At 40.7% G+C, this 26805-nt stretch overlaps 1 protein-coding gene across 1 annotated transcript in view; it reads left to right on the top strand.

Moving 5' to 3' along the window:
• Positions 1–15156: 15156 nt before the first annotated feature.
• The window catches only part of LOC136884527 (UDP-glycosyltransferase UGT5), a 29132-nt gene continuing 17483 nt past the window's right edge, over positions 15157–26805 (top strand). The window contains exons 1-2 of the mRNA XM_067156764.2: positions 15157–15291; positions 23658–24494. Of these exons, the coding sequence (XP_067012865.2) occupies positions 23658–24494 (837 nt within the window). The 5' untranslated portion in view covers positions 15157–15291. The remainder of the gene's footprint in view (positions 15292–23657; positions 24495–26805) is intronic.

Genomic DNA, 26805 nt, shown 5'->3' with positions numbered 1-26805 from the left:
CCTCAATCAATCAATCAATCAATCAATCAATCAATCAATCAATCAATCAATCAATCAATCACTACTGATCTGCACTTAGGGCAGTCACCCAGGTGACAGATTCCCTATCTGTTGTTTACCTTGACTTTTTTTAAAATAATTACAAAGAATTTGGACATTTATTGAACATCTCCTTTGGTAATAAATTATTCCCATTTCTGTCTCTTCTTCTTATGAACGAATGTTTGCCCCAATTTGTCTTCTTGAATTCCAACTTTATCTTCATATTATGATCTTTCCTACTTTTAAAAACACAACTACTCGTGTCATGCCACGCCATCTCTCCAATGACAGCTCAGTTGTCGGAAATCACCCAGAGCAAATCGAGCTGCTTTTCTTTGGATTTTATTTTTCAGTTCTCAAATCAAGTAATCCTGGTGAGGAATCCCATACACTGGAACCATACTCTAGTGTGGGTCTCACCAGAGACGAATATGCTCTCTCCTTTGCATCCTTACTACAACCGCTAAATAGGCTCATAGTGATGCGAAGAAATCTGTGCCCTTTATTTACAATACCGTCTATGTGATTACCCCAGGGTTATCATCATCATCATCATCATCGACATAAGAAGAATATTTAATTTATTGAAATTAAACACAATGTGTGCATATGTGTTAAAGGTTACAATTTGTCAGTATTTTCTTTTGGTACATCACTTCGTTGTGGTTGTTTTTTTTTTTGTTTTTTTTTTTAAACCAGTCCTTGGCAAGTGTGCCGATGCGTTGTGTTTGTTCAGTACAGTTCATCAGGTGGTACCTAGGACAGGTCATTCCGCAGAGACGGCAGATACATTCTTCGTTTGGAGCGAGAAATCTGTTGGTTAGGCATATTTTCCCGTGGAATCCGTGGACACCGAAGCGTGTGTATACATGGCGTAGTTTGTAGTTTGGGCCCTTCCATTCACTGTTCTTCATTACTTCCGTTTCGTAGAAACCTTCAGGTATCTGCTGGGCTTTCTGTCTCCTTTCTTCAAGGACGGCAGTCGATGCGGCGGTGTCTGGTAGCCCGAATGTTTGTTTGATGTCTTCCAGAAAGAATGTTTCATCTGCCATTATGTATGCCATTTGATTCTCTGTAAATTTTGAGATCTGTAGGATCCGTTTCAACTACCTGGCCTTTATATTCTCAAATCTTTTCCTGTTTGATACAGTTAATTTGTGCCATATCAATTGTATCCCAAACGTAACTACCGGGGCCACTTTAAGCTTGAATAGTACCATTGCAGTGTTCACTGAGAGGTTCTGCGGCTTGGGGATCTCGTACATTGCTTTGGTTGGTGCCACTGCTTTTTCCTTTGCGTGCAGTGTGGAGGTTGAATATTTAGGCATTATGTTAATATTGGGCTCCACTTATCATTCGAATCACAAGACCCAATTCTGTATGAGTGATATAATATTTGTAATACATAACTGCAAACCAGTGTGTATAGACGTTCATAATATTTACCCCCCTCTTCTGTTCAAATTGCAATTCATTAAAATGTCAGAATAAAATACATAATTGAACCCATAAGTACACAATTAGTTCACATAACGTATGAATCTTCAAAAATAATTTGAAAGTAATAATTTACTAACCTCGCACAAGGCGGAATTATATTATGTACTTTGCCATTTATCACGTCTGAATTTTGTACCGTACCCCACTGAGCACATCATTGCTTATCTCTGGAAAGCTCTAATCCCTTATTCAGACAATTTGGTGTAGCGCAATATCCTATTATTCTTTAAAAATGCAAATATATTTCACATTATCTGACCGGGCTCGGCCACATCACAAAGACGCTTAAGAAATAATATGGCCGTCACCGCCAAGGATTGTGGTATCGTGTCGAGACCCAAGCTCGAGCTTCGTGACATCTAGCGGTTGTCTTGTGAGTGTATAGTTACTAGTACAGTCACTAGATGTCACAGGCAATCAAGAGGTAAGTGTTCGAGTGACCTTCGCGCTCTTCATTTGCCATATAATATTGCTGTTGATTGCCAGTTAGAATGTGTCAGACCTATCCTGCTGTATGGTTGTGAGGGCTGGGGTTATATTCCCACAACTCCACTTTCAAAATTACAAGTTTTTCAAAACTAGGGTGATCAGATGCAAATAGATATAAAAGAGGGCAAAACTATTTTAAAAGGAGGACAGAAACAGTCCTCCATTGAGAGTTTGAATTTAGATATATATTCTAATTTTTACATACAAAAACAATATTTATTCATTTCCATGTTGCTGTTGTTTGAGTCATCAGTCCATGGACTGGTTTGATGCTGCCCTCCATGTCACCCTATGTCCGACTCGTTGGCTGAACCGTCAGCGTACTGGCCTTCGGTTCACAGGGTCCCGGGTTCGATTCCCGGCCGGGTCGGGTGATTTTAACCTTAATTGGTTAATTCCAATGGCACGGGGGCTGGGTGTATGTGTTGTCTTCATCATCATTATTCCATCCTAATCACGACACGCAGGTCGCCTACGGGAGTCAAATAGAAAGACCTGCATCTGGCGAGCCGAACCCGTCCTGGGATATCCCGGCAATAAAAGCCATACGACATTTCATTTCATTTCATGTCACCCTATCCTGTGCTAACCTTTTCATTTCTACGTAACTATCGCACCCTACATCTGCTCTAATCTGCTTGTCATATTCATACCTTGGTCTACCCCTTCCGTTCTTACCGCCTACACTTCCTTCAAAAACCAACTGAACAAGTAGTGGGTGTCCTATCATTCTATCTCTTCTTCTCGTCAAATTATTCAAATCGATCTCAACTCACCAATTCGATTGAGTATCTCTTCATTTGTGATTCTATCTATCCATCTCACCTCCAGCATTCTTCTGTAACTCCACATTTCAAAAGCTTCTATTCTCTTTCTTTCCGAGCTAGTTATCGTCCATGTTTCACTTACATACAATGCCACGCTCCAGATGAAAGTCTTCAGAAACATCTTGAAGTGGCAAATTTATTTTCTTAAAAAATTGTGCTAGTCTGCACTTTATGTCCTCCTTACTTCTGCCAACGTTAGTTATTTTACTACCCAAGTAACAATATGCATCTACTTCCTTTAAGACTTCATTTCCTAATCTAATATTACCTGCATCACCTGCCTTCGTTCCACTGCACTCCATTACTTTTGTTTTGAACTTATTTGTTTTCATCTTGTACTCCCTACCCAAGCCTTCGTCGATACCATTCAGCAACTTCTCGAGATCTTGTGCAGTCTCAGGTAAAATAACAATATCATCGGCAAATCTCAAGGTTCCATATTGTACAGTAAATTCATACAAAATTTAAACAATAAAACTAATGTACACCCCTTGCTGGTACTTTTCTGAAGATTCGGTTCCCTTCAGGAGTTTTGGCGTGTCTAACATATTATATAAAGATACACGTGTAAATTCCTTTAGATTATATTGAACCATTAAGAGGATTTTCACACATTCGACTTTGAAACGGTTTCTATTATCAGTCCATTGTGCTGCGATGAATGAAAATACTCTTTCCACATTTTCATTATGCCCTAGTACAGAAAGGAAACTATTCTGCAAGTTTTAATAACTCAGAACAACAATCAACTTTACACATTTCTGACCACAAAGGTATTCATCGTCAGTACTACTCTCATTCTGGAATTGTATGAAATTGCAGAACTGATCAAAAGATTTCACATCATCACTTTGAAAGCCAAATACAGAATACATTTTTCAACATCACAATAACAAATATTACTTTCAGAGCCTTCCATTTAAAACAGGCGTCTTTCAAATGCAGATGATCCCCTGTTGCTTGTCACATTGTCGCACGTCACACATTAACATAGCGGTGTTCTGACGGGGTATTGCTCAGAGAGAAGCAAGCAGTATACACAGTGGTAAATAGCGTCTATTATCACAACACAAGGTATTCACAGAATAATCGTAGGTGTATGTAGGCCTACTGTATATCCATAATCAAATTTCTATATATCGATACGATATTGATGATGCCGTCGAGTAATCTATATATATATAAAGTAGCTTGTCCTGACTGACTGATTCATCATCGCCGAGCTTAAACTACTGGACATAAAGAGATGAAATTTTGGGGATATATTCATATTATGACGTAGGTGCTCGCTAAGAGAGGATTTTTGGATATTCCTTCGCTAAGGGGGTGAAAACGGGGGTGAAATTTTAAAATGAGTTGCTCTATATCTCAAAACTTTAAAAGTTTACAGATGTAAAAATTGGTATTTAGAATCTTCTTTAAAAATAAGGAAACACGTATTTTTTTTGTTTTCAGAAAATCCCAATAGGAGGGGTGAAAAAGGGTGAAAATGGGGAAAAATGGGTTGAATGCCTTTAATCAGGATACCGGTACCTATATCTCAGAAACTGAAGATATTACAGACCTGAAAATTGGTACTTTTGACCTCTTTTAAAAATAAAGAAACACGTATTTTTTTGTTTTTGGAAAATCCAATTAATGGGGGGGGTGAAAAGGGGGTGAATTTTTAAAATGAGTGAATCTATATCTCCAAACCTTTAAAGTTTGCAGATGTAAAAATTGGTATTTAGAACCTTCATTAAAAATAAAGGAACACGTATTTTTTTGTTTTCGGAAAATCGCAATAGGAGGAGTGAAAAGGGGCTAAAAAGTGGTTGAATGCCTTTAATGAGGCTACTTATATATCAGAAACTGAAGATATTACAGACCTGAAAATTGGTGTTTGGGATCTCCGTTAAAAATAAAGAAACACGTATTTTTTTGTTTCTGGAAAATCCAACTTAGGGGGGGGGGGTGAAAAGGGAGTAATATTTTAAAATTAGTATATCTATCTCAAAATGTTTAAAGGTTATATATGTGAAAATTGGTATTTAGAATCTCCTTTAAAAATAAATAAACACACGTATTTTTTCGTTTTTGGAAAATCCAAATATTGGGGGGTAAAAAGGGGGAGGGTAAATTTTTTAAAATGAGTGTGTATACATCTTAAAACTTTAAAATTTAGAGATGTAAAAACTGGTAGTTAGAATGTCCTCTAAAAATAAAGGAAAATGTATTTTTTGTTTCCTGTAAATCCCAATAGGAGGGGTGTAAAAGGGTGAAAAATGAGTTGAATGCCTTTAATGAGGATACATATATCTCAGAAACGAAAGATATTACAGAACTGAAAATTTGTATATGGGATCTCCTTTAAAAATAAAGAAACATGTATTTTTTAGTTTTGGAAAATCCAATTAATGGCGGTTAAACAGGAGTGACAAATTGGGTGAATTTTTGAAAGACTATATCTACAGAATATCTTGGAAACGTTAAATGTTACAGACGTAAAAATTAGGTGTTTGTAATCTCCTGTAAATCTAAAGAAACATAGGTGATTTGTGATTTGTGTTTGGAAACTCCACTTAAGGGGAACTCAAAAGGGGTGAAATTTTAAAAGGAGAATTTTTACAGTTTATCTCAAAAAACTTAACATGTTACAGAAGTGAAAAATGGTTTTTTATCTCTATTAAACATAAAGAAACGTGTATTTGTAGCTTTCGGAAATACCACTTGGCTGGAGGGGGGGTAAAAGTGACTGAAAATGGTGTTAAATTCTTTTAATTAGGCTACTGATATCTCAAAAATGAAGATGTTACAGACGTGAAATTTGATATTTGCAATCTGCTTTAAAAATAAAGAAACACGTATTCTCGGAAAATCCAATGAAAGGGGGGGGGGGGTGAAAGAATTCAAAAAATTAATTGAATTAATTGAATGAGAATACATACATCTAATAAAAACTAAAGTTGGTACAGACGTGAACATTCGTATTTGGATCTCCATTAAAAACAAAGAAAAACGCGTTTTGGGGGGAAACCATCTTGGAGGGCGGGAGTGTAAAGGAGTTGAATTCCTTTCATGAGGACACATAAATCAAAAACTGAAGAAGTTAGAGTCGTGAAAATTGGTATTTAGAAGATCCTTTACTATTAAAGAAACAAGTATTTTTGCGGGAAAATTCACTTAGGGGGGGGGGGGGAGTAGTGTGAAATGAAGTGAAAAAGTAAATTATTTTTATGGGGATACTTATATCTCAAAACTGAAGGTAATAGACGTGAACATTGGTGTTTGAAATCTTCTTTAAACATAAGAAACAAGCCTTCTTTTAATTTTTTTTTTGGGGGGGGGGGTGCCGGCAAATAAACTTAACGGCGGTGGGGTGTAGAAGGAGGTGAGACCAATTGATTTTACTGTTCTTAATGTACTTATAAGGATCCTCGGCAGCGCGCCGGCCTCTCACAGCTGGGTTCCGTGGTTCAAATCCCGTTCACTCCATGTGACATTCGTGCTGGACAAAACGGAGGCGGGACAGGTTTTTCTCCGGATACTCCGGTTTTCCTGTCATCATCCATTCCAGAAACACATAATAATAATAATAATAATAATAATAATAATAATAATAATAATAATAATAATAATAATAATAATAATAATAATAATAATAATGTTCCGGACCGTCGTCAAATGTGCGGACCGCGCTGGAAACGGCTCCTGGACGGGTAATGACTAAGAATGCAGTCCGGCCGCGGGTTCAGTGCCTTCTAGGCATCCAATATGACACCACGCCGGATCTCCTGAAGGATTTTATCCATATTAAAAATGATTATAGGAAAAGATGGCAAAGATTTACGGACCCAACTGACCGGGAGGAATACCTGAGCCTAGCCCGGGAAGTACGAAATCGATTGCTGGAAAAGAAGATTGAAAAATGGGAGGAAACATGCCGTAATCTAATAGAAAACGAGTCAGATCGGGAATTTTGGTGGGTTCTCGCAGAAAACGAGTCAGACCGCGAATTTCGGCGGATTATATATCTAAAACAATAAGCATTCAATTATAAATTTCAGTATAATACCGTAGCGAAGCACGGGTATCTTGCTAGTAAATAATACTTGTAAAAACGAAGTAGCCTAGTTGTTACAAGATTGTAAGCAACTGCAAAATGACCTCGATAGTGTTTGAGATGGACAGTAGGCAATGGTATGATGATAAACGGGGTTAAAAGTCAGGTTGTGAGTTTCACAAATAGCAAAAGTCCTCTCAGTCTTAATTATTGCGTTGATAAGGTGAAAGTTCCTTTTGGGGATCATTGTAAGTACCTAGGTGCTAATATAAGGAAAGAACTTCATTGGGGTAGTCACATAAATGGATTGTCAACAAAAGATCTCTGCGCTTGGTTATGAGAGTATTTAGGGGTTGTAGTAAGGATGTAAAGGAGAGGGCATACAAATCTCTGGAAAGACCTCAACTAAACTATGGTTCCAGTGTATGGGACCCTCACCAGGATTACCTGATTCAAGAACTAGAAAATAAATCCAAAGCAAAGCAGCTCGATTTGTTCTGGGTGATTTCCGACAAAAGAGTAGCGTTACAAAAATGTTGCAAAGTTTGGGCCGGGAAGACTTTTGAGAAAGGAGAAGAGCTGCTCGACTAATTGGTATGTTCCGAGCTGCAGCGGAGAGATGGCGTGGAATAACATTAGTAGACGAATAAGTTTCAGTGGTGTCTTTAGGGCAGTCGCCCAGGTGGCAGACCCCCTATTTGTTGTTTTCCTAGCCTTTTCTTAAATGATTTCAAAGAAATTGGAAATTTATTGAACATCTCACTTGGTAAGTTATTCCAGTCCCTAACTCCCCTTTCTATAAACGAATATTTGCCCCAATTTGTCCTCTTGAATTTCAAGTTTATCTTCATCTTGTGATCTTTCCTCCTTTTAAAGGTACCACTCAAACTTATTCGTCTACTGATGTCATTCCACGCCATCTCTTCACTGACAGCTCGGAACATACCACTTAGTCGAGCAGCTCGTCTCCTTTCTCCCAAGTCTTCCCAGCCCAAACTTTGCCACATTGTTGTAACACTACTCTTTTATCGAAATCGCCCAGAACAAGTCGAGCTGCTGTTCTTTGGATTTTTCCAGTACTTGAATCAAGTAATTCTCGTGAAGGTCCCATACACTGGAACCATACTCTAGTTGGGGTCTTACCAGAGACTTATATGCCCTCTCCTTTATAGCCTTATTACAACCCCTAAACACCCACATAACTCTGTGCAGAAATCTGTACCGCATGAAAGGCTGTTTAGAGACAAGGGAAATAAGAGAGAAATGTATAGATGAGAAGATCACGAGAAAAATCAATAAGGAAAACCAGCTGTACATGATTGTGAAGTTATTGAACAGGAAGTGGATGTACCCGGGAAGAAATGTAAAAAATATTCATTACTGTAGACATTATAATCACCTATCGCTCCGCGTCTTCGGAAGAAAATCTCACTGCTCACGAGCAAGACTTCTCTAATAAATGTGCCTTATATGTCCAATATATGTATTCGTTTGTATTTTTATCTCAGAAGTCGCTAAAATTCTTATCAATTTAAATAAATTGGCACTCCTGTTTGTTTAACTATACTAACCGATTTGTAATTTTCTTGAAATGAAATGGCGTACACCGGGCGAGTTGGCCGTGCGGTTCGGGCGCGCAGCTGTGAGCTTGCATTCGGGAGATAGTGGGTTCGAACCTCATTGCCGGCAGCCCTCAAGATGGTTTTCCGTGGTTTCCCATTTTCACACCAGGCAAATTCTGGGATTGTACCTTAATTAAGGCCACGTCCTCTTCCTTCCCATTCCCAGGCCTTTCCTCTGCCATCGTCGCCATTAAACCTATCTGTGTCGGTGCGACGTAAAGCAAACTGTAAAAGAAAATATAAAAAAAATATGACATGTGGATTTTAAAGCCGGGAGTGTCCGAGGACATGTTTGGTTCGCCAGATGCAGGTCTTTTGATTTGATTCCCTTAGGCGACCAGCGCATCACGATGAGGATGAAATGATGATGAAGACGGCAATACATTCACCCAGCGCCCGTGCCAGCGAAATTAACCAGTGGTGGTTAAAATTCCCAAACCTGCCGGGAATCGAACCCGGGACCCTTCTGACCAAAGGGCAACAGGCTAACCATTAAGCCATGGAGTCGGACTAAATTTTTCTTAATTTACCATCATGATTTCATTTTAATTTATTCTGAGAGCTGTAAATTCTCCATTTAACTGGGGAAAAAATCACCTCCCTAACACTTTCTGTGTTCAGTGCTGTCCTAAATTACTGGCTGCTTCGGAATCAGAGAATACATTCTTACACATCTCACTTAAATGGTCTGTAGTTAGAAATGAACGGTGTTCAGAGAGTGATAAACTTCCCTCGGCAACTCATGATGGATTTTCAGCGGAAGGCTTAAAACTAAGCTTTTGTTGTGTTGGATTAATCAATTTTGTATACGTATACCGCACAAGCGTACGACAGTATTTGCAAAGGGCCACTTTTGAGTCACCAGTAATATTGAAATATACGTCCTAACAGTTCTTAGAGGGAGGTCCATTTACTGCCTACCTGGGCGGGCTATGGTTGCCATGGAAACGTGGGCGTGCCCTCTGCGGTTGCCATGGAGATGACTCCGCTGGCAGGCTCGTATTGCTTGGAGTTGACAAATCGTACAATGGCTCGTACAATGCTCCTTCCTCTAGCCATACCAGTCAAAACGCTTCTTTTAATATTGCGTGTATACTAAGCCATCCCTGATAATTTGGATTGGTTTCCCGTTCTTTTCAGTACCACGGCAGATAGTTTCTTTTAGGCACTGGCAAATCTGTGCAGTATTTTTCTTCCCTGTAAAAAATGTCCCGGTGTAGTAGAAAAAATAATTAACGACGATAAAAAATACGTTAATAAAGTTACTATTCTAAATAATAATACCTGAGATAATTATTTTTAAAATATATCACACCTCAAAAGAAAGAAACTATAAAAACAACTTTGAACACCATCACACACACACACACAAGAAACCATAAATCACAAATGCTTCTGGGCATTGCCTGGTTGCTTTTTCTTCCTAGTTGCTTTACGTCGCACTGACACAGATAGGTCTTATGGCGACGATGGGACAGGAAAGGGCTAGGAGTGGGAAGGAAGCGGTCGTGGCCTTAATTAAGGTACAGCCCCAGCATTTGCCTGGTGTGAAAATGAGAAACCACGGGTGACAATTTTCAGGGCTGCCGATAGTGGGGTTTGAACCTACTATCTCCCGAATACTGTTGCCTGGTTGCAGGCTGAAGTTTACTGTTTTAGATACCGGTAACTTATATTGGCTTAAACAAAGGTCATGAATTCCTGATTACCAATGGCAGCATTGCATATTACTCCTGACAGTTTTATAATCGGGGAACCCCCTGTGGGTGGGGGAAGTAGAATAACACCCACGGTGTCCCTTACCTGTTGTAAGAGGCGACTGAATGGGGACCCAGGAGCTCTGAACTTTGGAACGTGGGTTGCCGACCACGGGGCTCTTAGCTGAGTCCTGGCATTGCTTCCACTTACTTGAGCCAGGCTCCTCACTTTCACCTACACTGTCTGACCTCCCTTGGTCAACTCTTGTCCTTTTCCGACCCCGACGCTATTAGATATCGAGGTCTAGCCAGTCTTTAATTTTCACGCTCTCCGTGGCCATTGTCTTTCTTTGGCCAATATCTTCATTTTTCGAAGTGCCGCATCCCTTCCATTTTTTTTTTTTTTTTGCTAGGGGCTTTACGTCGCACCGACACAGATAGGTCTTATGGCGACGAACTTTCCATTTTTTTTTCTTCCTGATTAAATAGAGGATGGTTGTCTAGTTGTGGACCTACTTCCTCTTTAAACAGTGATCACCACACCACCACTTTGTAATCGGGGAAATTCCTTTGTTTCTGTGTCGAAGACAGTGCTGGCTAACAACCCCACTGCAATGGCTTCCAGTCCTTAGCCACATCGTTCCTCCAGGTGTACGTCGCATGAACCATCTCGTCCAGAAAAGAAAAATAAATACAGGCTAATAAATCACTTCCAATTCACCAAAAAGGCATGCACAGAATCGCTTCAACCCGACTGAAATCCAGACACCCTCACCTGCTGCAGGCTCTTAAACTGATGAAAGGAAGCTACTGAGGACTGCGAACCTTGAATGAAGTATGGACTGCTAAGACCCCCGATTATTGGAGAACGATCTTTGACCCTCGCAACTCCCGCCCCGAATTTCATCTACCGCGGAGTGCGAACTGAGCATGGAAGAAGTAGCTCTGCGATGAATTTCTTGGGGCCTTCGCCCTTCTCCAAGCTGTGACTGGCGGAGAATTCCAGATAATGCGACACATTATTTTCAGATGCTCACATAGAGCCTTCCGTGGAACTGTCGACGATCTTCTAACACAGGGCCTCTCAAACGCCCAAAATCTCACGCATGCAAATTGAGGCGCAGAGTTCCTGTGCACAGTGCATCGTTCCCATTCGGCTCGGCTGGGACCAACGCTTCGTCTCTGGGCTACTCGGCTAAGCTCGGCTCAGCTCGACTCGGATTTGAAGCAAGTGAGGAAGAGGGAGACAGGCGGATCGAGCGAGACAAGCGTGGGGAAAGAGAGAGACAGCGCTATTGCTCCAAAACGAGGAGTGGGGGTCTGCACTATAGTCAACCAAGCGAAGTCGTCTTTTGCACCGTGCACAGTGCATGCACTCTGAAAGGCCCTGTTCTAACAGCTTCAACAACGACTCTTCAGTGGCTGCAGCAACTGGACATCCTAGTTTAGTCCACATTTTCATTTGTTAATTTATGCATTTACTTATATTTTGCATCCTTTCTGTGTTTTTGTATTTATTTTGTTTTCTTTCTTATTTTCTGTATTGCACATATCTCTCTCGATTTTCACTTTGTGTTTTATCTTGACCTTTTATATTTATTCTGCTTTGTAAATTATTCGTTGTTTTTCATCATGCTTTACTTAATCAAGTCGTGCCGGCTTAACTTGTACAATAAATAAATAAATAAATAAATAAATAAATAAATAAATAAATAAATAAATAAATAAATAAATAAATAAATAAATAAATAAATAAATAAAATAAATAATAAATAAAATAAATAAATAGTGCTAGTTACAAAAGGTGAATACACTAAAAATAATATTGGTCATTCCGTTAGAGAAAATATTTGATAAAAATGTTCAAATTTCAAGATTACGTTGCACGAATGGGTAGAAATCACCAGTTTTGTCACGAATCGCTAAAGCTTAAATTTAGTCGTTTTCGACAATTGAATCAGTCATAAGAAAAGGCACATGTCCAAATTGTCAAATTTAAAAAAAAATGCAGATTAGCATTCTTCTCGTCATGGTGCACCTTTCGACAAAAGGAACGACATTTATCGAACCAGTAACATGCTTGTATTCAAAGCTGATTTGTGTGTGGTTTGGAAGTCATTTATGAAAGGGCACATATCCCTGGAGAAGTGCCCCTTATTGAATGATTTTGTTGCTTATAAGAAGGAACATCTGCCTGCCCGTTGGTCAATCAGCTGAATACACCTTCATTTGTTTACCAACTTCGATTACCACGATTATGGCAACAGTTAATGCAGTTTCTGAGTGTTCTGGTGGCTGTAAAACGCATATGAAAGGTGTATAGGAACTTTACTGAATGGTAGTTGAAACTATATAAGAGGGGAGGACTGTCAGATGTATCTGAAAGGAGGGAGTACCTACCAAATAGAAAATTTGTTTCCAGCCAGAATCATTCATGCACTTCCTTTACTCTGCCAAAAATCCAGGAACCCTTCAAACAAAACAGTTTATCATCAGCCTTATTGAACGCACCTTCTATTTGAAGGTAGACAGCAATGTTTAGCTTCCTAACAAACTAGGCAACAAAGAACCAATTCCCATTGACAGGAATAATATGAATGATCTAAAGCGTCTAGAAGTGTCCATTCCGGGGGAGTACAAAGACTTCTTCGATGAAATACTTGCGTGACCATTTTTGCGTATAATTGAAAATGATTTGATTGACTGTCATCATTCAAATTATTATTATTGCAGAACAATGACACAGTGTGTCCAAATTATCTGAGTAGACAATGTGTTTTTGCTGCAAAACTGATTTTAATTCAGCCATCGTTACAGAAAGGGCATATGTCCATTTTTTTATCTGCCTATTTCCATAAAGTCCTTCATCTTTACTCCGTATTTTATCAAGTAACCTAGCCACAACCATCAACATTAACAGCCAAAACACGTATATTTAACGTAAATAGCAAGACTGGCTTTTAAATAAGTTTTTTGCTCTTCCTGAAAAGTTACATTTGTGGACATGTGCCCTTTCTTAAATGACTGATTCAATTATAAGTCGCTAGGCCATGCTGATGGCGCAGACGGTAAGGCGCTGGTCTTCTGACCACAACTTGGCAGGTTCGATCCTGGCTCAGTCCGGTGGTAGCCTATTTGAAGGTGCTCAAATACATCAGCCTCGAGTCGGTAGATTTACTGACACGTGTCTGCCTCCACGGCTAAATGGTTAGCGTGCTGGCCTTTCGTCACAGCGGTCCCGAGTTCGATTCCCGGCTGGGTAGGGAATTTTAACCATCATTGGTTAATTTCGCTGGCGCTGGGGCTGGGTGTATGTGTTGTCTTCATCATCATTTCATCCTCATCACTACGCGCAGGTCGACTACGGGTGTCAAATCGAAAGACCTGCACTCCCGGCACTAAAAGCCATACGCCATTTCATAGAACTCCTGCGGGACTAAATTCCGGCACCTCGGCATTTCCGAAAACTGTAAAAGTAGTTAGTGGGACGTGAAACCAATAACTTTCTCCTTTTCGTTCTGGTCATCTGAGGACCCCGTTAATTCGTATGAGCTTTCTTTCTTCCGATCTTTCTTCTTGTCCAATATTCTTTCATTCTCTTACTTTTCAAACTTGTTTGCACTTCTGTCCATGAGGATTTTGTTCCGGGCCTAGTTCTATTCTAGTTCTAACCTGCGCAAGCCTGATTTATTACATTTAAAAATCTTTCTGGTGAATATCTCTGGTTCCTGTATTCCGATTTCTTCTAGATTCCTTTATGCCTCCTGGATTCAGTGTACTTTGGTTCTCTTGTTCACAAGAAACTATTATTTGCAGTGTTAACCTCTCCTCGTCCATTCTCAGGCTGTCCGAACAACACACTCCTCTTTCGTATGATGACCGTGATTTTCTCTATCTTGGTATACAGTTCTTTGGTTCGCTTGTCTTCTAAATTGACTGTCTTCTATTCTTCGTGGTCCCAATATCTTTCTGAGAATCTTTCGTTCCACTATTTCTAATCTCAAAGCCACTAACATTATTATTATTATTAAGTTACTTTACGTTGCACCGACACAGATAGTTCTTATGGCGACGATGGGATAGGAAAGGGCGAGGAATGGGAAGGAAGCAGCCGTGGCCTTAATAAAGCTACAGCCCCAGCATTTACCTGGTGTGACCATGGGAAACCACGGCAAACCATCTTCAGGGCTGCCAACAATGGGGTTCAAACCCACTATCTCCCGAATACTGGATACTGGCCGCACTTAAGCGACTGCAGCTATCGAGCTCGGTATTATTATTATTATTATTATTATTATTACTATTATTATTATTATTATTATTATTATTATTATTATTATTATTATTATTATTGTAATCCACAGCCTGTTTTCAGTTTCAACTGGGTGAGGAAATGAAGCTCCATCTAGCGGCGAAGATAGGAACTGTGCCGGCTGCCGAATCCTGTCGCACTCGTCTGGGAGAATGACTAATGACCGACAGATGAAATGAAATGATATTGGAGAGTGTTGTAATGAAAGATGAAAGGGAAAACCGAAGTATCCGGAGAAAAACTTGTCCAAACTCCGCTTTGTCCAGCACAAGTCTCGCATGGAGTGACCGGGATTTGAACCACAGAACCCAGCAGTGAGAGGCCGGCGCGCTGCCGCCTGAGCCACGGAGGTTTGTATTATTATTATTATTATTATTATTATTATTATTATTATTATTATTATTATTATTATTATTATTATTATTATTCAGCGACAAAGTCGCCACGTTGGTAACACTAGTTTATGTTCCGATTTGACCACGTACCAGTTCTCCTGCAAATCTTAAATGTCTGGCAGTATCGAGAATAGAACCCGGGTCTCTGAGTACGACAGCTAATAGCGTGAACGTGACGGAGATGGACTCTGTAACAGTGGATAACACGCTTCAAGGTGGACTAGAAATTGCAATGTCATGGTGATCGGACATCTGCGAGCGAACGCGTTACGTAAGGAAGTGTAGACGAGTGTGATCTGCTCCCAGAGTGTGAAGCACTATCAGTGAACTGTGAGAGAACACACAGAACAGACCGCTCCTATAAGGTAAGAACCAGTAAAGGATTTCTGTTTATAATATCTGTTTAGCACGTGTCTACTTCATCACGGTAAATTTCAACGTACGAGTTAGCTTACTGTAAGTACGTACCAATAAGTTGAACCATTAAAACCCCGCTTGTAGCCATGATTGTTAAGGTCTGACACCGTGGTCAGCCGGTTCGAGTCCCGTTCGTGCAAAAACAAATCACTGCCAGAACGTTGGCCGACAGGGTAGGAGAGATACTGGCATTAGCGGCGACTAAGGGGGACGAGGGGGGGCAGTTTCCCCCCAACTTTGTAGAGAAAACATTACAATTTTATTCCATTTTAGCTGGCTGAAACTAGAAATTATTTTTAAAAAAACCATTTGTGCAAATTTTTAATTATTAACAGAATTATTATCGAAAATACGCATAAAATGTCGTTCGTCGCGGCTAACCGATTTGTATAGCGCCACAGCAAGTAGTGGAGACTTCGCAAATGCTATGAGGAAGGGTAACAGTGGTATATACTATCTGCGCACTTTTTAGCGATATATTTGTGTACGGGTTTGAGGAGTAAGGAGGGAGCACTTCCGGTTCCGTTAGTACTACCAACTGAATGGAAATGAAATCTGAATTGAATCGATAATAATTATGATCGATCGATATGATATGAATTTTCTAAACCTTTGTTATTTTTTAGCCAACAACTGTGTCACACACACATTATATAACATTTCTTGATGCGAATCTTATTCCTAGAGTGATTTCTATGGTTTGGCTTTGCTGTGTAAATAACAACAGTACTAGTACGTAAAGTGTACGCCAGACGTCGCACAGCGATGCATAAGCGATTCGTAGTTTGTGTTTCAAAGATTGCCAGTACGAATCTCGAAGATTGCCGAGGTCGACCGCTTCAGCACTAGGGTGTAAATATATCGCTAAAAAGTGCGCAGATAGTATTTTGCCAAGGTCGTGGACACAGGTATGATTCACCTGCTCGCCGCGTGCATTCGTCAGTCTGACAGTCTCTTTAATATTGTCTGTTAGTTTCTTAGAGTGTAGTCAAATACTAAATGATTTTTAAAATTTTATAATCACACCATACCTCTGTTTAATTGTAATACGTGTGTGATATTGTTTCTTTGGTGAAAGTATAGTATTGAATCAAAATCTCAAAAAAATGTTATTGCCGTTGAAATTCGCTCAAAGAGCATCAAAAACTTACCATTTTGTAGCTTTTTTGTTCAGTTTTGATATATATAACCCCCCACCCCCACCCGCTATATAACCCAACCCGGCTACTTTCTGTTGTGTGTATATTTCTTTGCCACCCCCCCCCCCCCACTTCTAATCCCCAATCGCCGCTACTGGATGCTAGTATAAAATTTCCTATCACTAGATTAGAATGAATTCAATTTCAAGTCTCTCTGCAGTGTTCATGATGTTGATGGTGATTCGTCTGTCGGATGGCGACGTTAAGCGTTGAGTAGACCCCTTGATGCTATTAGACAAGAGTAGGCTATGTGCCGGGGCGCGTTACAACATCTCCGTTCCTACTATCATAAATCCACGCCAAACATTAATTTCATCTAATTAATTCAGTGGCGTATACTGAGTGCTATCAAGGCTATCAGTGAAGCCTAAACCTCAATCGAGAATGATGGAAGTCTACTGTATAACACATTATAATGTAAGCATCTGACACATTGTTCCATTTACGAAACTTGAAAGAAGTGAGAAGAAACTTCGCACGTATTTCTGAGAGCAAGGCATCGGAGAGTGATACTGCAGTCTAGACTCTCGTCCCTCTCCCATTGACTCGCCCCGCGCGACTTGCTGCTGTATTCGTATATCGTATAGGAGCAGGGACCGGGGGGATAGGTGTGCTAGGCTTCGGTCCGTCAGACCGCCACCGCTATCAACCATGCGTTACTCATCCTATATACTTCCTCACCTCATACTTCTGACTTATTTCACTCCCTTTTACTTCTACATCCTTGTAGAAAGACACTGCAGGGCTGCTGTTATAGGAGCAATATAGTTTTCTTGTTATTGGTAGATCTGCTAAAACCGGGCGAGTTGGCCGTGCGTGTAGAGGCGCGCGGCTGTGAGCTTGCATCCGGGAGATAGTAGGTTCGAATCCCACTATCGGCAGCCCTGAAAATGGTTTTCCGTGGTTTCCCATTTTCACACCAGGCAAATGCTGGGGCTGTACCTTAATTAAGGCCACGGCCGCTTCCTTCCAACTCCTAGACCTTTCCTATCCGATCGTCGCCATAAGACCTATCTGTGTCGGTGCGACGTAAAGCCCCTAGCAAAAAAAAAAAAAAGATCTGCTAAAATGAAATGCAGTCTTTCAGGTTTAGTGTTCTTTTTTCTTGGTTCGAATCGAACCCGTGATCATGGGTCGGTCACCACCACTGATCTCCCGAGGAAGCTAACTAACCACTGAGCGATGGGTACGACCACTGTAAAATTCAACATTTGTATTTAATAATTAATAATAATAATAATAATAATAATAATAATAATAATAATAATGCATGGCATCTTTATAGGCTTGGTGGTGACCAAATGAGGAAAAAATAAATGATGTAGACGTCATAAACACCCAGTCCCCAAGCCAGGGGAATTACTGTAAAAGTATGAGGGGGCTGATTCTGAAAATTGAGGCATCGTACCAAAGGCAAGCATTCTATCCACTTAGCCACAAAGTCGGACTTTAATTTGCTAAACCCTAGGCTACTATCTCCACTGATCAGAGGTTGAGCATTGGCACTAGCAGAGGACAGGGCAGTAGCTTGTGAAGCAGCCTTGACAATACAGCAGGCTTCTCCATTGGCTGTTGGCTGCAGCTCAAAACGCTTAAGGCTTGACGTTCACTAAACCAACCCATGAAAGGCGTAACCTAAGTCTAGTGGTAGCCCACGTTTTGATCCCAGCATACGCCACTGAATTATTTCTTCTGATGAGGTTGACTTCAAGAAGGGTTTCCGATCGTAAAAATTTGCAACGAAGATTCATCTCACTCCATACCCGATGCCGTAGAAAAACGGGGCATGGATTGGACAACAACAAGAAGTGGAACCATTAAAGACTGTATCTTACCTCTAGAATGTAATCTAAAAGCTGTTCAGTCTATCGAACACGCAGGTTAAATATTAATGTTATACTACAACATACCTGTAAAAAAACACGTTATTAAACAAAGAATAAAAGTACACGCTGTTTAACAAAGAATAAAAATACACACTCTTAAACAAAGAATAAAAATACACACTCTTAAACAAAGAATAAAAATACACACTCTTAAACAAAGAATAAAAATACACGCTGTTAAACAAAGAATAAAAATACACGCTGTTAAACAAAGAATAAAAATACACGCTGTTAAACAAAGAATGAAAATACACACTATTAAATAAAGAATGACGTGTTTCGTTCTTAAAAGACATCAGCAGATTCTATTAAGTCACACCCAAATATTTAGAAATAATATTCTGGAGTGGAGAAAAAGTAGAACATTATCAAGATAGGCTCTGGAATTTAAGTTCCTAAATATTAATTTTGCCTGAACATATGAAATATTCCACCTGTCTGCTATACGCCAACGATTTCAAAGTGTTCAAAGCCATTGAAAACATAAACGACCGTAAAGAGCTTCAACTAGACTTGAAAAGTGTATTCGAGTGGGCGACTGAAAATAAACTGTACTTAAATGTAGAAAAATGTGTACCGATGTCGTTCAACAGAAGGAAAATTCCCGACCACTACACTTTCATGCTAGGCGATAGTGATTTACGATCGGTTTGCGAGATGAAAGACCTCGGGGTTTTATTCGACCACGAGCTTACTTTCAATTCCCGCATACTGAAAGTGGTACCTGAGTCGTACAAGACCCTCGGATTCATTATCAGGAATATAAAACACACAAACTTGCATTCTCAGTTCAATACCATAGTAAGACCAAAAGTAGAATATGCCAGCATCGTTTGGAGCCCTAGGTGTCGATCATATGTCTATCAGATTGAAAAATTACAACAACAAAAGATTTTTAAAACACTTACAATATAAAAAACCTGGCTGCCAACCCCTTTATGGTACCCTATAGTGATACCGTTTTAAATTCGGAGAGGAGAGTTTAGAAATTCGCATACAGAAGGATGCAGTAAAATCTCTTTTTAAAGTTGTAAACTATGCTACTAATAATCCTGAATTCCTGTCTCTCCTAAATTTCCATGTACCTCGCTTCAATTCCAGAAATAACAAAACATTTTTAAATGAAAAAACCCGGACGTGTGTCCATGATAACTCGCCGGTAAACAGGCTTTGTAGTATCTTTAACAGTGCCATTCAGAAAAATAATGGCCTTGACTTCAGTTTGCCATTGCGTGAGTTTGTAACCGAATTGTATGAAGTCCTAAAAATAGGGGAAATTGTAAGGCGAAGTTCTATAATATTATGCTTGTGCGTGGTTTGCTTCATTTATTTTGTCACTTTAGTTTGTCGTGTGTTGTTCCATCATATTAACAAAAGGTTATTTAGTTTTTAGAAAAATCCTTCGATTTTTTTATATCAATAGTATAGGAGATTAGATAAAATTGTAGAATATAGTTTAGATAAAAGTATCACCATGTTAATTAATTTAATTTCGTGTGGCTATTACTAGCCGAATGCAGCCCTTGTAAGGCAGACCCTCCGATGAGGGTGGACGGCATCTGCCATGTGTAGGTAACTGCGTGTTATTGTGATGGAGGATAGTGTTATGTGTGGTGTGTGAGTTGCAGGGATGTTGGGGACAGCACAAATACCCAGCCCCCGGGCCATTGGAATTAACCAATGAAGGTTAAAATCCCCGACCCGGCCGGGAATCGAACACGGGACCCTCTGAACCGAAGGCCAGTACGCTGACCATTCAGCCAACGAGTCGGACACCATGTTAATTGTAGCTTATCTGACGTAGTTGCCACTGTAATTGGGACACTAAGTCCTGAGGTGTGCAATAAATAAATAAATAAATAAATAAATAAATAAATAAATAAATAAATAAATAAATAAATAAATAAATTATAATGCAATTATAATTAACTAAAATTATTCGTCTTCAATTTTGGCCTCCTACTTTCAACCACGGTAAACAATTCACTTGCTGGTTAGTCCTTTTTTCTTCTCCCAGAACTTCTTCACCATTTCGCTGTGGTTCATCTTCTTCTCCTCTGACGACATATTCTTGGACTTTTCATTTTGTTTTTCCTGGAACCCCTCGAATTTATCAGATTTAGCTCCAAGCACAGCTCTGTTAAAGATTTCTTTTGGATTGATGCCAACTTCCTCCATGTCTTTTCTTGTTCAAGTAATTCAAACTATTATAAATATAATATTATTTCTTTATTTATTGATATTAATTCGCAAAAATAATATCGCTATTTTCTTAACTAGAGTTAAATGTGCCGGGCTACGTGGCTCAGAGTTTGAGGCGCTGGCCCTCTGAACCCCAGTTCCTTTTATTAATGGTGGTTTGTGGAACTTCGGACCGTTTTTCCATGTTTTACGGTATGTCTGTTATTGAGAAACGGAGAGAATTGTATTCCTGGCATTCTATCTGACAACCAAAGTTAGTAGCATACATAGGGTAGAGATCCCATAAATATATTAACCAAACACTTTCTTATCTGTTGCTTAAGTAAACATTGACGTAAGCCTCTGTTATCGCAGCTTCAGTCTTTAGAATTTTTTGAAGACATCACCATATGCAATCATCGCACGGAGAAGTAGCTGCGGCAGCTAGAGATACGCTGAACAGTGATCCGTTCAAATCCTGATTTTTGAATTCGTCAAGCTTATGAAAGACGTATCGAGATGAAAAATGCAAAGACGTACAATTTGATTTCATTTTGTCCCAGATGTCTTCATTTAAGTATGCACATGTCGCTTCTTGTGACGTAGAAAGGTCATTTTCTGTGCTTAAAAATGTGCTGATTGATAACAGGATGAGCTTATGAAGACAATTTGGAGAAATTACGGTTGTTGTAAAACAGTGTTTCAAAAGGAACTGAATTTCGATAGCGCATATTTTCCAGTTTATTGTGCATGTTTTGCCTTTTGGTAGGGCATGGATATCTGGGCTCTACTTATTATACTTATTTAAGTTTGTTATATAATTAGTGTAAAATTAGATTATACTGCTAATAATAAGAGTTGGTATCTGACATTTCTTAGAAGGAGGTCCGTTTACTGCCTGCCGAGGCGGGATAAAGGGAGTGGCTGTGTGGTTGCCATGGAAACGAGGGTGGGGCGACTGCGGTTGCCATGGAGATAAAACTTCAGGGCAGCTCGTCTTGCTGGGAGTTGCCAAACCTGTCACTGTCGCTGATAAGAACCTGATTGTTTGTATAAGAGTGATCGCAAATGGGACAACACCGCCTGGCCAGGTAGTCTACAACAGGTCACAGTGGTCAGAATGAAGGAGGGAACAAGTGAGCCGGAAGCCAGGGGTAAGAGCATGTAGAAAAGAATGCTTGAATGTGGCAACATCGTGAAATGGCACGTGCAATGCTCCTCCCTCCAACTTTACCTGTCAGACGCCAACTTTAGTTAAGTCTAGTATAGACAAAAGAGCGACTGAATGGGTGGTTATATTTCTAGAACTCAGAGAATTAGAGTAGGTGAAGCATTTATCTGATCCTGTAACCATTGAGAGGGGAATTCCTCAAGGCAGTATTATTGGACCTTTATTTTTTTTCTTACATTTATAGGCCTAAATGATATGGATAATGAACTGGAATCAGAGCAGTGGCGGCTCGTGCTCGTGGTTCTGCTCTGTGACGCCCAGTCCGTTATCATAGACAAAATTTAATTCATATTGCCCTCCGTGGCTCCGGCAGCCTCTCACCGCTGGATTCCGTGGTTCAAATCCCGGTCGCACCATGTGAGATTTGTGCTGGCCAAAGCGGAGACGGAACAGGTTTTTCTTCGGGTACTCCGGTTTTCCCTATCATATTTAATTCCAGCAACACTCTCCAATATCATTTCATTACATCTGTCATTCATTAATCATTGCCCCAGAGGAGTGCGACAGGAGAGGGTGTATAAGTCTCCGGTAAGACCTCAACTAGAGTATAATTCTAGTGTATGGGACCCTCACCAGGATTACTTAATTCGAGTACTGGAAAAAGTCCAAAGAAAAGCAGCTCAATTTGTTCTGTGTGATTTCGGACAAAAAAGTAGCGTTACGAAAATCTGCGTAGTTTGGGCTGGGAAGACATGGGAGAAAGGAGACGAGCTGTCAGCGGAGAGATGGCATGGAATGACATTAGTAGACGAATGAGTTTGACTGGTGTTTTTAAAAGTAGGAAAGATCACAATATGAAGATAAAGTAGGAATAAAAGAGGACAAATTGGGGCAAATATTCGTTTATAAAAGTCTCCGTGGCTCAGGCGGAAGAGCACCGGCCTCTCACCGCTGGGTTCCGTGGATGAAATACCATTCCATGTGAGATTTTTGCTGGACAAAGTGCAGATTGGACAGGTTTTTCTCCGGGTACTCCAGCTTTTCCTGTCACCTTTCATTCCAGCAACACTCTCCAATATCATTTCATCTCTTAGTCATTAATCATTACCCCAGAGGAGTGAGACAGGCTTCGGCAGCGGGCACAGTTCCTATCCTCGCCGCTAGATGGGGGCTTCATTCATCCCGTGACTGAAAACAGGCTGTGGAATTCACTTTCATTTTTCTTTCATTTACAGGAAGAGGTAGGCCTTGAAACAGGGCCTCTCAGAGGTGCATGGTGCAAAAGACGACTTCGCTTGGTTGACCAGAGTGCAGACTCCCACTCCTCGATTTGGAGCAATAGCGCTGTCTCTCTCTTTTCCCACGCCCGTCTCGCTCGCTCCGCCTGTCTCCCTCTTCCTCACTTGCTCCGTAGCGCTCCAAATCCGAGCCGAGCTTAGCCGAGTAGCCCAGAGACGAAGCGTTGGTCCGAGCCGAGTCAAGTGGGACCGATGCGCCTCAATTTGCACGCGTGAGATTTTTGGCGTTTGCACTTATTTAATAAAAGACCAGGTAAACAACAGATAATGAATCTGCCACCTGGGCGCCTGCCCTAAATGCAGATCAGTGATGACTGATAGCCCTAGACGGCTAAAATAAATAAATAAATAAATAAATAAATAAATAAATAAATAAATAAATAAATAAGCATTTTCATAGCAATCAAATGCAGGTCACGGACGCTACCTTCCCACTCCTAGCCCTTTCCTATTGGATCGTCGCCAAAAGACCTAGCTGTGTCGGTGTGACAGAAAGCAAATTGTATTTTTTTCTATTTATCTTCAATTTTCGAATGGTTACAAGATTAAGATTTAGATGTATTCCTTTCTCTGTTCTAGATGTGGCCACCAGTAACACTTCTTCCATTGCTGCTACTCTTGTGCACAACACTTGATGTGACCAGCAGTGCTCGGATCCTGGGCCTCTTCCCTCATTTCGGTAAAAGCCACTTTGATTTCTTTGAGCCGTTGATGAAGACCCTTGCGCGACGAGGCCATGAAGTGGTCGTAGTTAGCCATTTCCCACAGACGAAGCCTTTAGCGAATTATACGGACATCAGTCTGAGGGGCTGTTTACCAGACTACGCCCCGTCGGTGTCAGCCGTGTCTTTCACCGAAACTCTTCTCGCCAAACGTTTCGGCAACACTCCATCGTTAGGTGTTCTTGGAGCCTTCGTCTGTAACTTCGGCTTATCGTACCCTCCAGTGCAAGAACTCATCTCTTCAGATCAACATTTTGACCTCATCATCTATGAACTCTTCAATACTGATTGCTTCTTAGGTTTCGCTCACAAATTCAAGGCACCTTCAATCGCTGCCAGTTCTTGTGGTATACCATTTCTTGACGGTGAGAGATTTGGGAATCCTGATAATCCATCCTATATTCCGATCTTATTCGAGCCCAGCACTGTCAAAATGACATTCATGGAACGTCTCTTCAACACTGTCCATTATATTTTTATTAAAACTTTATCACCAGTTGTCTTCGATTGGCCAGCGGAATGGTACGCCCGGAAGTATTTCGGTGAAACCTTGCCTCCCTTGTGGGAACTCCAACGAAATGCCAGTCTCTTCTTTATTAACCACCATTTTAGTATCAATAGACCACGGCCACAGGTTCCAGGAGTGATAGAACTTGCTGGTCTTCACATATCTCCAGTAAAGAAGTTACCTCAGGTAAGATATATCCTAAAGACATAATGTTAAGAAACATAGGGAATGAAGTTTTTGTCAAAAAATCGGGCAAAACGTCAAAATTAGCGTTAAGCCTAGAAAAAATGCTAAGTGATAATACATATACAGTTCAAAAAAATGAGGGGAACATGTTTTTGAACGTATGCTCCACAAAACAGTACTTCACACTCAGGTATATTACCAACTAAACCTTTATTCTTTACCGTTGAAGTACACAAAAGAACATCGATGGATCCGCGTTCATTTTCAGAACACGAACGGAAATGCCCAAATAGCGGCGAAAACAAAGTGATAACAGTCCTCCAACGTGGATTTTTATCACAGTTGGAGAGCTTCAGTATGGTGTATATCCTCCGCGTTATCACAGCTTGACAACTACATGGAATGCTCCGTATAAGTCGACGGAGGTCTCGTTGCGGTATGAAGTCCCATTCTTCAATGAGAGCCTGTTCGAGGTCTTGGAGAGTCTGTGGTTGAACAGGACGCCCACGAACACTTCCGTCAAGGCTATCTCACACATGCTCGATGGGAATAAGGTCGGAAATCACTGCTGGCTATTCCATCTCTTGAATGTCCAGTTCTCGTAAGACAGCTCTGGTCATGCGCGCTACATGAGCCCTGGTATTGTCGTGTATGAGTACGAATTCAGGGCCGGCACCATACGCATGCTGTAGCAGTATGTGCTCGATGTACCCCGCAGCGGTAAGATTACCACGGACGACGATTTGATCCGTACGGCCTTCAATACTGATGCCACCCGACACCATCACAGAACTTTGTCCGAATCGGTCGCCTTCCTGGACAACATTTGGCATGTACTGCTCACCACGGCGCCTCCATACACGTTGACGTCCATCACGCTGTGTCAGGGGAAATCTGGACTCGTCTGTGAAGAACACAGGTCTCCATTGGCGAAGTTGTCAGTTGACGTGGGTACGGGCAAACAGAAGGCGAGCTGCGCGATGTTGTTGCGTTGAACGGGGCACTCGAACAGGACGTGTGGGTGGTAAGGAGACTTCTCCCAACCTGTCCCTTACTGTCTGGTCAGACACCGTGACTTCAGTGACCCTCCTGTCTTTTTGCAGTTCCCTGGCAGATGTTGAATGACGCTGCAACTCACAGCTGGTCAGATGTCGGTCAATCTATGGGGTTGTCATACGTCCACGACCTTGTCCAACCCTCCTTGTGAACTTGCCTGTCTCACTGTAGCGATTCCACAAGCGGTGCATTACTGACGGAGACACATTGAGATCCACAGCACCACGACGAAAAGTCTATCCTTCCTGAATCAAAGTGACGGCCCTTGCGACTTGAAACTCGTTAAGATGTCTCATGGGATGTACCGGTTTACGTACAACGTGCTCATATGAGGGCAGTAGTCTGTATCTCACAGCAACAGACGGACGCACCGCTATTCGCTTTTTTTTTGAGGTGTCACCTGACAGTTTAATGCATGGCTACGCCTACAGATGGAGTATAACTTCGATTTGACATAACCTGAGTAGCTAAGGTCTCAAGGGTATGCTGTACGACCATTGGAACCCCATCTACCAAATTAACGTTCACATACCAGACATTACAAAACATGTTCCTCTAATTTTTTGAACTGTGTTTTAACTGTTATTCACTCTTTCCTTAGTGAAGATGATGTTGACGAGATGCATGGAATCTGCATCTCACTGTGACTGATAGATGGAGTTTGTTTTATATCACAAACATTATTAATTTGTTCAACACTTCGCGGTGAAAACTTAGAGGATACATTGCGATATGTAATAACCTCGAGTCGTAGAACAGTAGCATCAAATAAATGGTTTGTCTTTCTTTCCGTTCACATAATTCAGGAAGAGTATCACAGTCTAGTATATTCACTACCTATTCCATTTTCATCAAAAGGGCTACAGTTCGAATCGTAGTCGATGGAAGCGAGACAGGGTGTGAAATAGGTTCTTTTCCGAGTTCTGCGTAAAAGGCAAAAGTCCCGTTTAAACAACAAATACAAATGTCATGATCATATTTTTGACCTCGAAAACATTTACTTTGTTGATAAATGCCACATTCTCCCTCTTCGCTTACGGGCAGCCTCTATTAGTTTGGGTTTCTGTTTTGTAGTCAACCAACGCAAACGGAGTAAGGTTCGGATCTTAGCATATGTTTTCAAAACTTGGCAGCTTCATTCTCCGGAATCGCGCATACGCGCATATACTCTCATTTCCACTTTCCTCGTGCTTGCTAAACCTGACCAAGGCGTTGCTTCGGTTTCCAATGCTCTGTGTTGATTTTTGTATTATTG

The sequence above is a fragment of the Anabrus simplex genome, chromosome 12 (genome assembly GCF_040414725.1).
Source record: "Anabrus simplex isolate iqAnaSimp1 chromosome 12, ASM4041472v1, whole genome shotgun sequence".
NCBI classification, from domain to species: domain Eukaryota; kingdom Metazoa; phylum Arthropoda; class Insecta; order Orthoptera; family Tettigoniidae; genus Anabrus; species Anabrus simplex.
The sequence above is the reverse complement of the archived record's forward strand: the minus strand, read 5'-3'. Positions and strand labels throughout refer to the sequence as shown.